This window comes from Mauremys mutica, chromosome 7 (genome assembly GCF_020497125.1).
Source record: "Mauremys mutica isolate MM-2020 ecotype Southern chromosome 7, ASM2049712v1, whole genome shotgun sequence".
In the NCBI taxonomy this organism is placed as follows: Eukaryota; Metazoa; Chordata; order Testudines; family Geoemydidae; genus Mauremys; species Mauremys mutica.
Window position 1 is genome coordinate 70,077,227 of NC_059078.1, and position 14,932 is coordinate 70,092,158.

General features: G+C 42.4%; 1 protein-coding gene across 2 annotated transcripts in view; it reads right to left on the reverse strand.

Moving 5' to 3' along the window:
* Window positions 1-464: 464 nt before the first annotated feature.
* ZCCHC24 (zinc finger CCHC-type containing 24) overlaps window positions 465-14,932 on the reverse strand; it is a 166,489-nt gene continuing 152,021 nt past the window's right edge. For both annotated transcript variants that reach the window (XM_045024083.1, XM_045024084.1), the window contains exon 4: window positions 465-2,940. In XM_045024083.1, coding sequence (XP_044880018.1) covers window positions 2,827-2,940 — 114 coding nt within the window. In that variant the 3' untranslated portion in view covers window positions 465-2,826. The remainder of the gene's footprint in view (window positions 2,941-14,932) is intronic.

Consider the following 14,932-nt stretch of genomic DNA (forward strand, 5'->3'; position numbering starts at 1 on the left):
TGCAGCTCTGATGTTCATCAACAGCAGGGCCGGCTCCAGGCACCAGCGCAGCAAGCAGGTGCTTGGGGCGGCACGTCCGGCTCTTCGGCAGCAATTCAGCGGTGAGTCCCTCAGTCCCTCTCGGAGGGAAGGACCTGCTGCCAAATTGCCACTGAAGAATGAAGTGGCGGCAGTGGAGCTGCCGCCAAAGTGCCACCATCACGGCTCTTTTTCCCCCCCCTGCCACTTGGGGCGGCAAAAACGCTGGAGCCGGCCCTGATCAACAGTATTTCTTCTTTCAGTGGTTGCCACAAATTTGAAATTATTTTGAAATGGTGGGGCAGATTGGTTGATACATTCTTAGCTTTGTGAAGAAAATGGCTTTTCTCTTAGCTTTTGTTTGGTGCTATTTCTTAGCTTTTCCTTTAGCTGGATCTTAAGTGTCAAAGAAATTGCTGCTAATATACCACTTAGTGCTCAAGGGAAAAAATTATAGCCAGTTTATTGTATGCCTTCTTGCAATCTTCTCCTTTTGCATTACTGACACACCAAACAATGGGTCAAAATTAACACTGAGGCCAAGTTTTAAAAACCCATCTCTAAACTGGCATGCACAAAATTTCTTATTTCATGGGCCAACTACGAAGATTTGTTTAGAAAATCTGTCCCTAAGTGTACTTTTCAGTCTTCGGCTAAAAATGCATTCCCTCTTGAAGATGCTAACTGTCTCACTTGATTGAGGCAATCAAAATCTGTGATTAGTGTTAAATTTCAGTCATTTTTGTTTTAAATTATGGTACTGCTAACTGGGCAAAATTAGTCTCAGAGTGTTTAACTTAACTGCTATATAATTACAAAATAATATTTTCATCCAACAATGTCAAAAGGCCTTTAGACATTAAATAAACCTCACAACACCCTGGTGAGGTAGGTATGTTAAGTATTATTATCCCCATTTTGCAGATGGGGAAACTGAGGCATGGAGAGGTTCAGAGAGTTGCCCAATGTCGAACAGCAGGCCACTGGCAGAACCCAGGACAGAATCCATGTGTCCTTTCTCCCAGTACACTACTCTAACTAGTAGACCCATTACTTACAACTTGAATTTTTGGGTTCCCCATAAATTGTGAAAACTGAATTTTGTGTGAAGTTTCTAAACAAATCATTTTTTCCCCATCAGTGTTTTGCCCTGTTCACAGACAAACATGGAAATGCCAAAGTTTCACTCTAGATCAACTTTGTGAAGATCTTCAAATTTCACATGCGAATGCTTACTACGAGTTTTTAATCTGCTTCACAAGACTCTGACTGGTTGTACTGGTACCACCTCATCCTCCCTTGGCAGGCGATAACTCTGGATTGTATCTATCAAATTTAACTTTGAAACAGCTTTAACTTGCTATGAGTGTTTCAAATTTAAAACATTTCCACCACATAACAATAACACACACATCCAGTTCTTAAAGAAAATTTCATGAAAATAAAAAATGATTGATTTAAAAAAAACACCCTCCTGTAGTTTTCTATAGAAGTGGATGACACATACAAGTCTTATTCATTCTGTCCTTTTGCCAATCTACTCTTAAAAATACATACAAAACCAGACTACTGTCTTGAGGTACTTTCATTTCATGACATTCCCCAATCTCTGATAATATATTTTTCTTTGTAACAGGATCCTCCTGCACAAAATTCCTTCTACTTGAAATAGGACAACCACATACAATTACTACATTTCTCCTAACCTATATAGATGTTTTAGAAAGACAGAGAAGAGGGTAGGTTATGTTCTTCATGCCCTATACAACCCCTGTGGCTACATAAGTATATACTTTTATATTAATAAATTTGCACAGTAGAAAACAGAACATAAAAATATTTCCAGAAAGTGGCTTTCGAACTAGTATAAATATTAAGTCTGGTTACTCACTCAATTAGGGCTTGGGGACAAATTGCATCATTCTCATTCCCCATTATTCACAGTAAATTTAGTGTGCTTGTGGCCTAATGAATAGCAAATACACATAAAGGGCCCATTTAAAAGAAATTATATGACAAGAGAAGGATTTCAATCAATCACAGCCTGAAGAAAGCAAACACTATTCTCTCCCAAAAGATGCTGGAATCCTTACTGACAATCTGTCCAGTTGCTATTCTCCATTTCCATACCCAAAAAAACGACTCACTCAAACAATTATACACTTTGTTTTACCTTCACCGAGTCCACCTACGCCTTACCCAAGTTACATTAAGCAGTGGAAGTCCAAGAAAGCAGCAGCATGGAACTTTCAAATCTTCCAAAGCAAGGAAAACACGATCGTTTCCCTTCTTTAATGCTGTGGCTTGTTGAATCTTCCTTTGTCTTGTCGTATAAGAGGAATAATGTTCATGGGGTTAGCGAGCACTCCCAATTAGTGGCCTTGCAGGTTACCTAAGTCCTGCAAAAGCCATTCATAATGTTTACTTCCCAGTGAACATTATATCTTGCCTAACACACAGCACTTCGCTTCATTTCATCTGGCCATGATATAGGAACCGTGTAAACAATCAACAGAAACCACAGCAGTGGTTCCACTGTGAACACTATCAGTAACACTGTTTGATAGATATATAGATAGATTGATATATAAAACACACCATAGTCCTATAAATATATCTTGCACGTATACACATACACAGGAAAAGTGTTACATTCTATTAATGGTAAGGCATATTATTAGTTTAAAGATAGGCAAAATTGGCAATCTTTTTTTAGTTTTTTTGTCTTGGATTCTGTGTTGCTGTTGACTGCGTGCTGCCAAAGGATCTTGCAGGATGATGGGGACAGAAGAGGCCACCTTTGAAGGTTTATTGCACACGACGGCAGTAGTAGCCCAAAACTTTGCACTTCTCACACAGATGCTGAGGATGCTCCTTGCTCTGATCTGAAACATCCAGGCCATCCGGCTTTTCCAGGGGTCTCTGCAGGGAAGAAAGGGAATAGAGTATGCTCCAGTAAATGTCACTGACAATCAATCTTGACTAGGCCTACAAACCCAATTTTTAAGGTTATTTTGCTAGGCTTTCTCCCAGTGCAGCTAATGGTGTTATATTTCTTTTCTGAAAAGCCAAAACGTGTTGCCAGCCACCTGGCTCTGCAATGGTGGGAACTGTCTCGACAGCATGAATGTCATTCTCTTTCACTCAAGGTCTTGTAAACCCTTATTCTATCTATATTGCTAAAAAAGACTTAATTTATAACCTCATGCTATAAAACAGCCCCATTTATTCACTTGGCTCCAGTGATTATGTCCCAAAGGCATTAGCACTTAGAATATAGGCATCCCATTGCCCCAGGCACACCAGGGGGGTTAACGCCATTAGGATTCAGTGCTAATACCAACAAGCCATCTTGCCAATGTACGGTTATGAAACAAGTGACGGAGGTTTGCCTGACACACACCTCCATATTTGGAGAGCTGGAATTTCCCAAACACAGCAGCTGCAAAGTAGGGGAAGAAAACTGCTCAACTAGTAACATGGTTAAGTATTTGTAATAACAGTTGAGTAAGATATAGTGGGGGGACAGAGGAGGGAATCAGTAAAACAGGGAGTGAAAATTCCTCAGATTTACTAGATCTTGTACTTTAAATTTCCCTAACATCTAAAAGCTGTCACATTCGTTTAAAAAATAAAACACCCACACTGTATATCAAAGCAAGGCTGCCTGTTTGAAAGATCTGATGGGTACAAAGGTGACAGAGACATAAAGATGAAACAATACAGTGTGCACTTTATAGAGGAATCATGAAAATGTATAACTTCTCTGGCTTTCCAAGAGTGCACTTAAAAGGCAGGGTGGTTGTGCGATGATTTGCAATAAAGGCAGCGGTGAGTGTTCCACGGTACTGTGGATAATGACAGCGAATGGGGTGAAATCTGAAAACAAGCCAAAGATTTTCCACTGTTTTAGGAATAGGAGCTTCTTGCTGACTGTCTCAAAATATTGTTCTTGGGGAGGGAAGTAGAGAAATATACAGTAGACATTTAACCCTGTTCACCTCCCTGCCCCTTTCCCAAACCCTCGCTCCAATCTTGCCTGAAGCGATAAAATGTTAAGAGCATTCGATGTTCTAAATTATCAAGATTTCTAAATTAACAACAATTGACGAGATGATCATGATGGTCCCTTCTGGCTTAAAGTCTGAGTTTATGAATTTAAATGTCTGCTCTTGGTTCCCTCTTAACCCTCTTAAAACACTGAGCATCAAAACGAAAAGGCCGTTTGAAACTTTTAGTGCAAGTAGTAACAACCCAGAGTTGAAGGGGTACATTTTATTGAATTCTAAAAGAATAAAATAAGCCAAAATCTACTATATTCTACTTAGCCCTCAAGTTCTTGCTGTGTTCATTCTTGTTTCTGACTGCTGAGATGAACATTTTCACTTATTGCTTTTCACAGATAGTAATAATAGCAAATGGAATTAATTCTGTGGAGATGGGCAATCGTTTGTTCATCCCTTTCTCTACAGTACATGGCCCAATGCTTTGTCCACTTGGGGCCAGATTCTGAACTGGTGTAAACGTGCATAGTTCCATTTACTTCAAGGGACTAGCACCTGATTACTGAAGTTTGTGATTAAGTTTACTTAGATGGATCAAGTACAGTGTTCTCAGCATTCAAAGCCTGTGAAAGATTCCCACTGACTTCAGTGGGCTTTGGAACAGGCTATTAATGAGTTCCTTAAAAACAGAGCATTAGAACTGGGATTCCAGCCCTGTGCTCATTCCACTAGGCCGCCCAGTGGTTCTGCCAGTCTAGTAACAGATATAAAACCAAGATGAATAAGCAATGTAAGGTGGGTTTTCAATTGAGGAAAAACTGTCACCTCCGCCTTCCCCTGCAAATATTTCCTTCATATGTCACCCAGGGAGATGTGTTGGATATGGTTTCCTTGAAGTTTGACCCCGCCCCCCCCCATCTGCAATACAGTCTAAGTTGAGGTTCAGGCACCACAAGAGTTAATTTGTACCCCAAGAGGACAGCTTCTGGAAGCTTTGAAATGCTACACTTAAAACAGAGCAGCCATTCAGCACAGCTCTGATTGCTTCTACATACTAGCTGTGCTCTGATTAAACAGAAAAATACAGCAGTTATCATGTTTATTGATATAAGCCAGCTTTTTTTTTTCTCTCTCTTTTTTTTTTTTTTTAAAACACAAGGCCTCGGGAATAGTTTTTCCTGGAAATAGTGCAAAGGACGTTGGGAATGCCTCGGCGTGCCAAGAGTTTCTTGGACTGCTGTCAGAAACAATACCTCTCCATGGTTTGTGTTCCCCCTGTGATGACTGAACTCAGCTTTTTTGGCCTGGGAGCCACTTAGATTTCAGAAATGTTATTGTTACCAGCACGTTACGACATACAGGCTGGGGAAAGAAGGGTTATGAACACAGGAAACCAGGTTGCTTGGGGCCAGCTGGAAGGCACAAAGCAGTGTTAGGGCTGCTTTTTTGATGAGGTTAGAGGGCTATATCTCCAGAAACTACACTGTGTATCGAGAGGTTGAATTAAAAAAAAAAAGTTTTGTTTCAATATTTAAATGCACTGAAGGGTTTGGCTTTGGTGTGTATCTAAGATATTTGCTGTAAAAATTAATCTGCCCCATTCCTATTATTCCTTTATCATTAGTAATGATAAAACAAATATTTCATAATAAAAAACAACGTGGAGAGTGATAGGATGAGAGCAGCATTCCTGCTCCACCCTTCTTACACCATGTGAAAGGCCCAGAGTGTTGTAAAGAGGCCCTAAAAGCCCCATGTCCAGCTGTAGCAGAATTTCCCAAGCACAGGCATGGTGCAGGACAGCTATAAGAGTGCCTCCTGAGGTTCTGGGAGATGTGGGTGGCAGGAGGGATGGATTGAGGGCAGGCTGCAGAGACTCAGAGCTAGCTGCTGTAACATAGACAGGCCCACGGGCTATCGAAGGGTATGTCTACAGTACAAGTGCTACAGCGATGCAGCTATAGTGCTGTAATATAGACACTACAGAAATGGAAGGAGTTTTTCTGTCATTGGAGTAAACCCACCCGCTTGAGAGATGGTAGATAGGTCAGTGGAAGAATTCTTCCAATCGATCTAGGCGCATCTACAGTGTGGTTAGCTCGAACTAACTATGTTGCACACGTCTCAAAGATAATTTTTACAGCCTTGAATGATGTTGCTAGGTCAACCTAGGTTTTAGGTGTAGATCAGGCCTAAGTTATGTCAAGAGCCTCTTCAGCACCCCAAGATCTGGAGGGCACAAAGGTGGCTTAAAGACATCACAGCCCCCTCCCCGGGCTGCAAGCTCTGTGATGCACCTCTCAGAGGCCCATTAGGGAATCTCACTTACATTTCTTTGGTCACAAGTTCTGGTCACTGGAAATATAAGAAACTGAGAAGTAGTGATGGTAAAACAAAACAAAAAAACAACTGTCAAAAAATGTCCATTGGGAAAATGGCTTTTCGGTTTATGAATGCTTTCATGGAAAAAATATCCACTTTTTCACTGAAATTTTTCAAGTTTTTATTGAAAAAGTGAAACTGTTTTAAACTGAAAAAAAACCCTGGGTTTTGGGTGTTTTGTTTTTTCAATGAAAACCCATTTTTGTAACTAACATTGAAAAAATCTAGTTTTTCACATGAAGTTTTCTTTGTGTGTGGGGCGAGAGGGGGAAAGAAATTCTGACCACCTCTATTGAGAAGGCGTTTCGCTGCAGCGACTATGCTGTTGCCTGCATGGAATCAAGTTGAAATGATTCTATATTTAAACAGCAAGGCCTGCTTCCCAAATTAACTTTTAATTGAAGCCTTTTGCTAAGCCACATTCAGCATTTTTCTGATTATAATCCCCGCCCCAGTAAATAAATAATTAACAAAACAAAACACCAAAAAAACAAATAAAACCTTATGAGTTGTTAGAAAAATAAGGCGAGTCTGCACGAGCAATGGAAGTAATACCAGGGATAGTGCACCACTGTCCATCATTGCCTGTCTACAAGTGGTAATTTACAGTTGCAGATGTGTGTACTGCAATGGATCTAAGCTCACTGTGCTATGTCTCAAAGATATGGTACAGAGTTCATATTCTGGCTTTGATCATCCCTTTTGAGATTCACGGTCCTCTGTTTGTGGATCTTTCCCTTCCTGTGTGGAAAGAGAGGCCCTCCTTCTCACCCCCTATCTGTGCAGGGTTCTCAATGGGTCCCTAAGTCTGTGTTTGCAGGAGAGTTGGAGACCGCACATGCAGGGGAAAGGCAAAGCTGGTCCAGAAGAATGAAATATACTTAGGAGAGATAATTCAGCTTCTCTCCAATGGAGCTGTACCCCCAAGGCGATGAGGTTGACAGGAACATTAAGGTGCAGAGCCAGTGTGGAGACAAAATGTCTCCTGCAGATCCAGAGAGATTCTTCCTGTCTGGGGGCATGCTTCAAGGTCATTCCCATAAGAACATAAGAATGGCCGTACCGGGTCAGACCAAAGGTCCATCTAGCCCAGTATCTGTCTACCGACAGTGGCCAATGCCAGGTGCCCCAGAGGGAGTGAACCTAACAGGCAATGATCAAGTGATCTCTCTCCTGCCATCCATCTCCATCCTCTGACGAACAGAGGCTAGGGACACCATTCTTACCCATCCTAGCTAATAGCCATTTATGGACTTAGCCACCATGAATTTATCCAGTCCCCTTTTAAACATTGTTATAGTTCTAGCCTTCACAACTTCCTCAGGTAAGGAGTTCCACAAGTTGACTGTGCGCTGCGTGAAGAAGAACTTCCTTTTATTTGCTTTAAACCTGCTGCCTATTAATTTCATTTGGTGACCCCTAGTTCTTGTATTATGGGAATAAGTAAATAACTTTTCCTTATCCACTTTCTCAACATCATTCATGATTTTATATACCTCTATCATATCCCCCCTTAGTCTTCTCTTTTCCAAGCTGAAGAGTCCTAGCCTCTTTAATCTTTCCTCGTATGGGACCCTCTCCAAGCCCCTAATCATTTTAGTTGCCCTTTTCTGAACCTTTTCTAGTGCTAGAATATCTTTTTTGAGGTGAGGAGACCACATCTGTACACAGTATTCGAGATGTGGGCGTACCATGGATTTATATAAGGGCAATAATATATTCTCAGTCTTATTCTCTATCCCCTTTTTAATGATTCCTAACATCCTGTTTGCTTTTTTGACTGCCTCTGCACACTGCGTGGACATCTTCAGAGAACTATCCACGATGACTCCAGGATCTTTTTCCTGACTCGTTGTAGCTAAATTAGCCCCCATCATGTTGTATGTATAGTTGGGGTTATTTTTTCCAATGTGCATTACTTTACATTTATCCATATTAAATTTCATTTGCCATTTTGTTGCCCAATCACTTCATTTTGTGAGATCTTTTTGAAGTTCTTCACAATCTGCTTTGGTCTTAACTATCTTGAGTAGTTTAGTATCATCTGCAAACTTTGCCACCTCACTGTTTACCCCTTTCTCCAGATCATTTATGAATAAATTGAATAGGATTGGTCCTAGGACTGACCCTTGGGGAACACCACTAGTTACCCCTCTCCATTCTGAGAATTTACCATTTATTCCTACCCTTTGTTCCCTGTCCTTTAACCAGTTCTCAATCCATGAAAGGACCTTCCCTTTTATCCCATGACAGCTTAATTTACATAAGAGCCTTTGGTGAGGGACCTTGTCAAAGGCTTTCTGGAAATCTAAGTACACTATGTCCACCGGATCCCCCTTGTCCACATGTTTGTTGACCCCCTTCAAAGAACTCTAATAGATTAGTAAGACACGATTTCCCTTTACAGAAACCATGTTGACTATTGCTCAACAGGTTGTTTTTCTATGTGTGTGACAATTTTATTCTTAACTATTGTTTCGACTAATTTGCCCGACGTTAGACTTACTAGTCTGTAATTGCCGGGATCACCTCTAGAGCCCTTTTTAAATATTGGTGTTACATTAGCTAACTTCCAGTCATTGGGTACCGAAGCCGATTTAAAGGACAGGTTACAAACCTTAGTTAATAGTTCTGCAACTTCACATTTGAGTTCTTTCAGAACTCTTGGGTGAATGCCATCTGGTCCCGGTGACTTGTTAATGTTGAGTTTATCAATTAATTCCAAAACCTCCTCTAGTGACACTTCAATCTGTGACAGTTCCTCAGTTTTGTCACCTACAAAAGCCAGCTCAGGTTTGGGAATCTCCCTAACATCCTCAGCCGTGAAGACTGAAGCAAAGAATCCATTTAGTTTCTCCGCAATGACTTTATCGTCTTTAAGCGCTCCTTTTGTATTTCGATCGTCAAGGGGCCCCACTGGTTGTTTAGCAGGCTTCCTGCTTCTGATGTACTTAAAAAACATTTTGTTATTACCTTTGGAGTTTTTGGCTAGCTGTTCTTCAAACTCCTCTTTGGCTTTTCTTATTACACTCTTGCACTTAAGTTGGCAGTGTTTGTGCTCCTTTCTATTTGCCTCACCTAGGATTTGACTTCCACTTTTTAAAGGAAGCCTTTTTATCTCTCACTGCTTCTTTTACATGGTTGTTAAGCCATGGTGGCTCTTTTTTAGTTCTTTTACTGTTTTTCTTAATTTGGGGTATACATTGAAGTTGGGCCTCTATTATGGTGTCTTTAAAAAGGACCCATGCAACTTGCAGGGATTTCACTTTAGTCCCTGTACCTTTTAACTTTTGTTTAACTAACCCCCTCATTTTTGTATAGTTCCCCCTTTTGAAATTAAATGCCACAGTGTTGGGCAGTTGAGGTGTTCTTCCCACCACAGGGATGTTGAATGCTATTGTATTATGGTCACTATTTCCAAGCGGTCCTGCTATAGTTACCTCTTGGACCAGCTCCTGTGCTCCACTCAGGATTAAATCTAGAGTTGCCTCTCCCCTTGTGGGTTCCCATACCAGCTGCTCCATGAAGCAGTCATTTAAAGTATCGAGAAATTTTATCTCTGCATTTCGTCCTGAAGTGAAATGTTCCCAGTCAATATGGGGATAATTGAAATCCCCCACTATTATTGGGTTCTTAATTTTGATAGCCTCTCTAATTTCCCTTAGCATTTCATCATCACTATTACTGTCCTGGTCAGGTGGTCAATAATAGATCCCTAATGTTATATTTTTACTAGAGCATGAAATTTCTATCCATAGAGATTCTATGGAACATGTGGATTCACTTAAGATTTTTACTTCATTTGAATCTACACTTTCTTTCACATATAGTGCCACTCCTCCCCCTGCACGACCTGTTCTGTCCTTCCGATATATTTTGTACCCCGAAATGATTGTGTCCCATTGATTGCTCTCAGTCCACCAGGTTTCTGTGATGCCTATTATATCAATATCCTCCTTTATCACAAGGCACTCTAGATCACCCATCTTATTATTTAGACTTCTAGCATTTGTGTACAAGCACTTTAAAAACTTGTCCCTGTTTATTAGTCTGCCTTTTTCTGATGTGCCAGATTCTTTTTTATGTGACTGTTTATCATCTGATCCGGCCCTTACATTATCCTCTTCTGTACTCTGCTCCTGACTATAACCTGGAGATTCTCTATCATCAGGTTCTCCCCTAAGAGAAGTCTGTGTCCGATCCACATGCTCCTCTGCAGCAGTCGGCTTTCCCCCATGGGATGGTGTGAGGGAATCTCCCCATGGGGGTCCTCATGGACATTCACTTCCCCCCTCACAGATTGTACCATGGACTGGAATGACCTGCCCTGTTCTTAGAGTTATATTTTTAAGCCTAAAATTACCTTGTTTGGAAGGGAGAACAAGCTGATATGCTACGAAATAATAAGAGCACAGAGAGAGAAGGCCAGCCAGGCCCTGGCTCATAATAAAAATAGAAAGGAGAACTTAATGAAATTCAAATGCAAGTGAACAAACAGCATGTAATTAACCCATGGGATTAATTGTTTCAAGGTCTTAATGAGGTAAATAGATTTGCATGGTTTAAATAAAGGATTAGATATGTATGAATTAAAATAGACTCTACAATTACACCAGATAGGATAACAGTTACAAGAGTTTGTGATCCTCAAGTGGTCAGAAATTTCCCCCATGACAGTGGTATTACATGTATATCATTATAGGTTTATTCTTGCTTTTCTCTGAAGGATCCAGCATTAGCCATTGGCCTTTTCAAAGACAGCAGTTCCTATGTGAACTTTAAATGCAATTAATAATCTTATGCAGAGTATACACAATGTGTCTGTAGTGTCAGTCTACATTTTGCCTATCTGGTACATCTCCAGCAGTCTTGTTATGAAGTAATGAATTTAGCCTGAGACTGAAAGTACGAAGTGTTGTGTTAAAGAGGGGATGGGCAAACTTTTTGGGCCAAGCGCAACATCTGGGTGGGGAAATTGTATGCAGGGCTGGGGCAGGGGGTTGGGGTGTGGGAGGCGGTGTGGTGTGCAGGAAGGGGCTCAGGGAAAGGGATTGGGGGAGAGGAAGGGTGCGGGGTGTATGAGGGGGCTGAGGGCAGGGGGTTGGGGTGCAGGAGGGGTGTGGACTGTGGGAGGCTCAGGGGCTCAGGGCAGGGGTTTGGGATACACAGGGGTGCAGGGTGCAGCAGGGGGCTCAGGGCAGGGGGTTGGGGTGCAGGAAGGGTGTGGGGTGTACAAGGGAGCTCAGGTCAGGGAGTTGGGGTGCAGGAGGGGTGCATGGTGCAGGCAGGGGGCTTAGGACAGGGAGTTGGGGGAAGGGGTGCAGGAGGGGTTTGGGCTCTGGGGTGGCAGTGGCACGCACCAGGGCCAGGGCAGGCTCCCTGCATGCCTGCCCTGTCCCCGGACCCACGCTGCTCCAGGAAGCACTGTGGCCCCTGCGAGGGGGGTGGAGGGCTCCGCATGCACTGCCCTTGCCTTGCCTCCAGGTACTTCCCCCCAAAGCTCCCATTGGCCGTGGTTCCCCGTTCCCAGCCAATGGCAGCTGTGTGTGGGGGGTGGGGGTGGGGTGGGGCTGGTGCCTGGAGGCAAGGGCCTGGGGGCTGCAGGGATGTTGGGCCAGCCGCTGCTGGGGGGCAATCCCGCGGGCCAGATTGAAAGCCCTGATGGACCGGATCCGGCCCACGGGCCATAGTTTGCCCACCCCTGTGCTAAAGCCAAAAGAAAATAAGAATGATCAATCATATCAGAAGTTTAAGTAATATTAATAAGTAGGGCAGTTTGTATGTAGCTGATATAATTCTGCATTTCTACTAACAGATAAAAAAAATGTTTCACTGTGTTTAATTATGCACTCCCATTAGGGCAGTGGTTCCCAAACTGGGGTTCGTAAAATGTTACAGGGGGTTCTTGGGAAAAAATTCCCTAATGGCAGACAGCTGTCCCTAGGGACCCTGAGCAGCACGGGGTCAGCAGCGCAGAGCTCCTGGACTTCCAAGAGCTAAACAGATCAAAGCAAGCATATCTATCATACTGAGGAGATTTAAACTTCAAGACTCCTTATAAGAAATGGAAAGGGAGGTGAATATTTTTTGCTGTTTTTAAAATTAAATAGGCAGCTAGTGTTGTTTTTAAAATTATTATGAAAAACTATTTTAAGCTTTGTTGTAATTTGCATTGTTTTCCTGGACTGCTCAAGACCTGAATGCTTGTGTAGGAGGAACTCTTTGAGTTGGCTTCTTAAATACCTTCCTGCTGTTTCACATCTGATACTCCTTGATGAAACCTAGGAGCCGTGTCTGATAACAGGCTTATTCAAAGTGACACAAGCTACGAAAGTGAGAGTTTGGAAGTGTGTTGCCGTTTTCATAATGTAATAAAAATACTATATAAATGCTAAGTAATAATAAATAGTGTGTAATTAGCATGTCATAAAAACAACGTTTGTTTCCAAGATGACTGCTTTTATAATTTATACTCAGGTCAAGGAGAATATCCCTGGAAGTATTCATTTTTAGGAGGGGGTTCCCGAGACTTGACATCTTAGTGAAAGGGGGGTCACAGGTTGTTAAAGTTTGGGAACCACGGCATTAGGGTGACGCATTTTTAATGGTACAAGTCGCTTTGGAATAAGAGTCTTGTTTTCAGTGGACTGCACCATTACACTAGTAGAAGTGAGCTCTTTGAGGCTATTGTATGTTTGTACGGTGCCTAGCAAATGGAGCCCAACTTAGTTGTGGCCTTTAGGAAGTATCACAATAAAAAAGTTAAACAATAACAAAAGACTGCTGTGTGCAAAACCAAACTGGCACTTTGTGAGGCAGAGCTGATGCAGCCTGTTAATTTGGAGTGATATATACACACACTGTGCTATCTCAGGGTTACTTTAATTGTTGTTCTTGTTCCTTGCTGAAATAAGACATTCAGATTGGAAGAATCTGGTTACTCTTTGGGCTTGGCTACACTTGCAAGTTAGAGCACATTAAAGCAGCCCCGGGCGCCTTAGCTCACTACCTGTCCACACTGGCAAGGCATGTAGAGCACTCTGAATTCAGGACTAGAGTGCTCCTGGTACTCCACCTCGGCAAGAAGATTAACTCTTGGTGTGCCTTGGCTGAAATGCCTGGGTGTCAGTGTGAACGAGGTGTTGCATTACTGCGCTCTGATCAGCCTCCGGAAACGTCCCATAGTCAAGTGGCCACTCTTGTCATTGTTTTGGAATCGCTGTAGGAATGTGGATATGCCCTTTGAAAGCTCCGTTTCTGACAGCCGGCATGCTAATCTACTCCAAGACAAAGCAACCATTACTGTGGAATGCTGTGTGTGAGAGAGAGAGGCAGAGGGGAAAGGGGGTCTGCTGCTCTCTGAACTTACAAGACAGCATGCTGACATGCTCTCAGCCCCCCCAAAACCCACCCTCTCTCCCCCCACATACACACAAAATACTCCCTGTCACACTCCACCCCACCCCCACCCATTTGAAAAGCACATTGCAGCCACTTGCATGCTGGGATAGCTACTACGGAGTGCACTGCTCTTTGGCCATTTCAAGAGCTGCTAATATGGCCACGCCAGTGAACTTGCAGCTGTTAGTGTGGACAGATTGCAGCGCTCTCCCTACTGTGCTCTATGAAGGCTGGTTTAACTCAAAGCACTCTACATCTGCAAGTGTAGCCATGCCCTTAGTGTATGGAAAACAGAACATTAGTATGCTATTAGGCCATATGTTAGCACAACTAAGGTGAGGTGTGGTTATGGCTGTGTTAATGCCCTATTGTATCAGTATGGCTATATGTTGATTAATGTTATTTCTCTACTATCTCTTGATAACTGTGGAATTAAGGTGCTGCTATGTTCAGAAAAGTAATGCCATTTGATGGCACTTTTTTCGGCTTCCATTATGGTAATGCCATTTGATGGTCCATAGAGATTTCATGGCAGCAGCACAGGAAGGAGGAGTGGAGGACCAGCAGTGAAACAACTGAGGAATGAAAATCAGAAGACATGGGGAGCTTCACACAAAGCAAAAAGAAATCATCAAATGAAGCTACATCAGCCTGTGACAAGCTTTGAGACTGCCTAGATCCAACCAAACTGTGTGTGATAATTCATTATAATTTATTATTTGGGGAGCATCGGCAACATCCCCTTCCACTATACAAATTCTTCCATCTCTTCTTTTACAGAGCTCGAATGCCTTATTTGTACATGGTGCTATAAAAACACTGAGAAGACTTATCCTGACCCAAAGAGATTTGAATCTAATTTGGATGGATAGAGTGTGTGGAATAACAGTGCAAGATTGAATGGAGACCTTCTCTGTGGGCAGCTGGCATTGGAACTCAGTGGGTTGTAAGAAGCAAAAAGCAGGTGGCCAGCCCATGGAATTGTGGCTGTTTCAAGCAGAAAGGACCAAATGCTGAAACATGTGCATGGGAGAAGACAAAAAGAGATTGCGGAGCATATGAAACAAGCAGAGGCACTGGAGGGGATGGAAGAAGAGAAATGTAGGTGGGAACAGTCGTGACAAGCT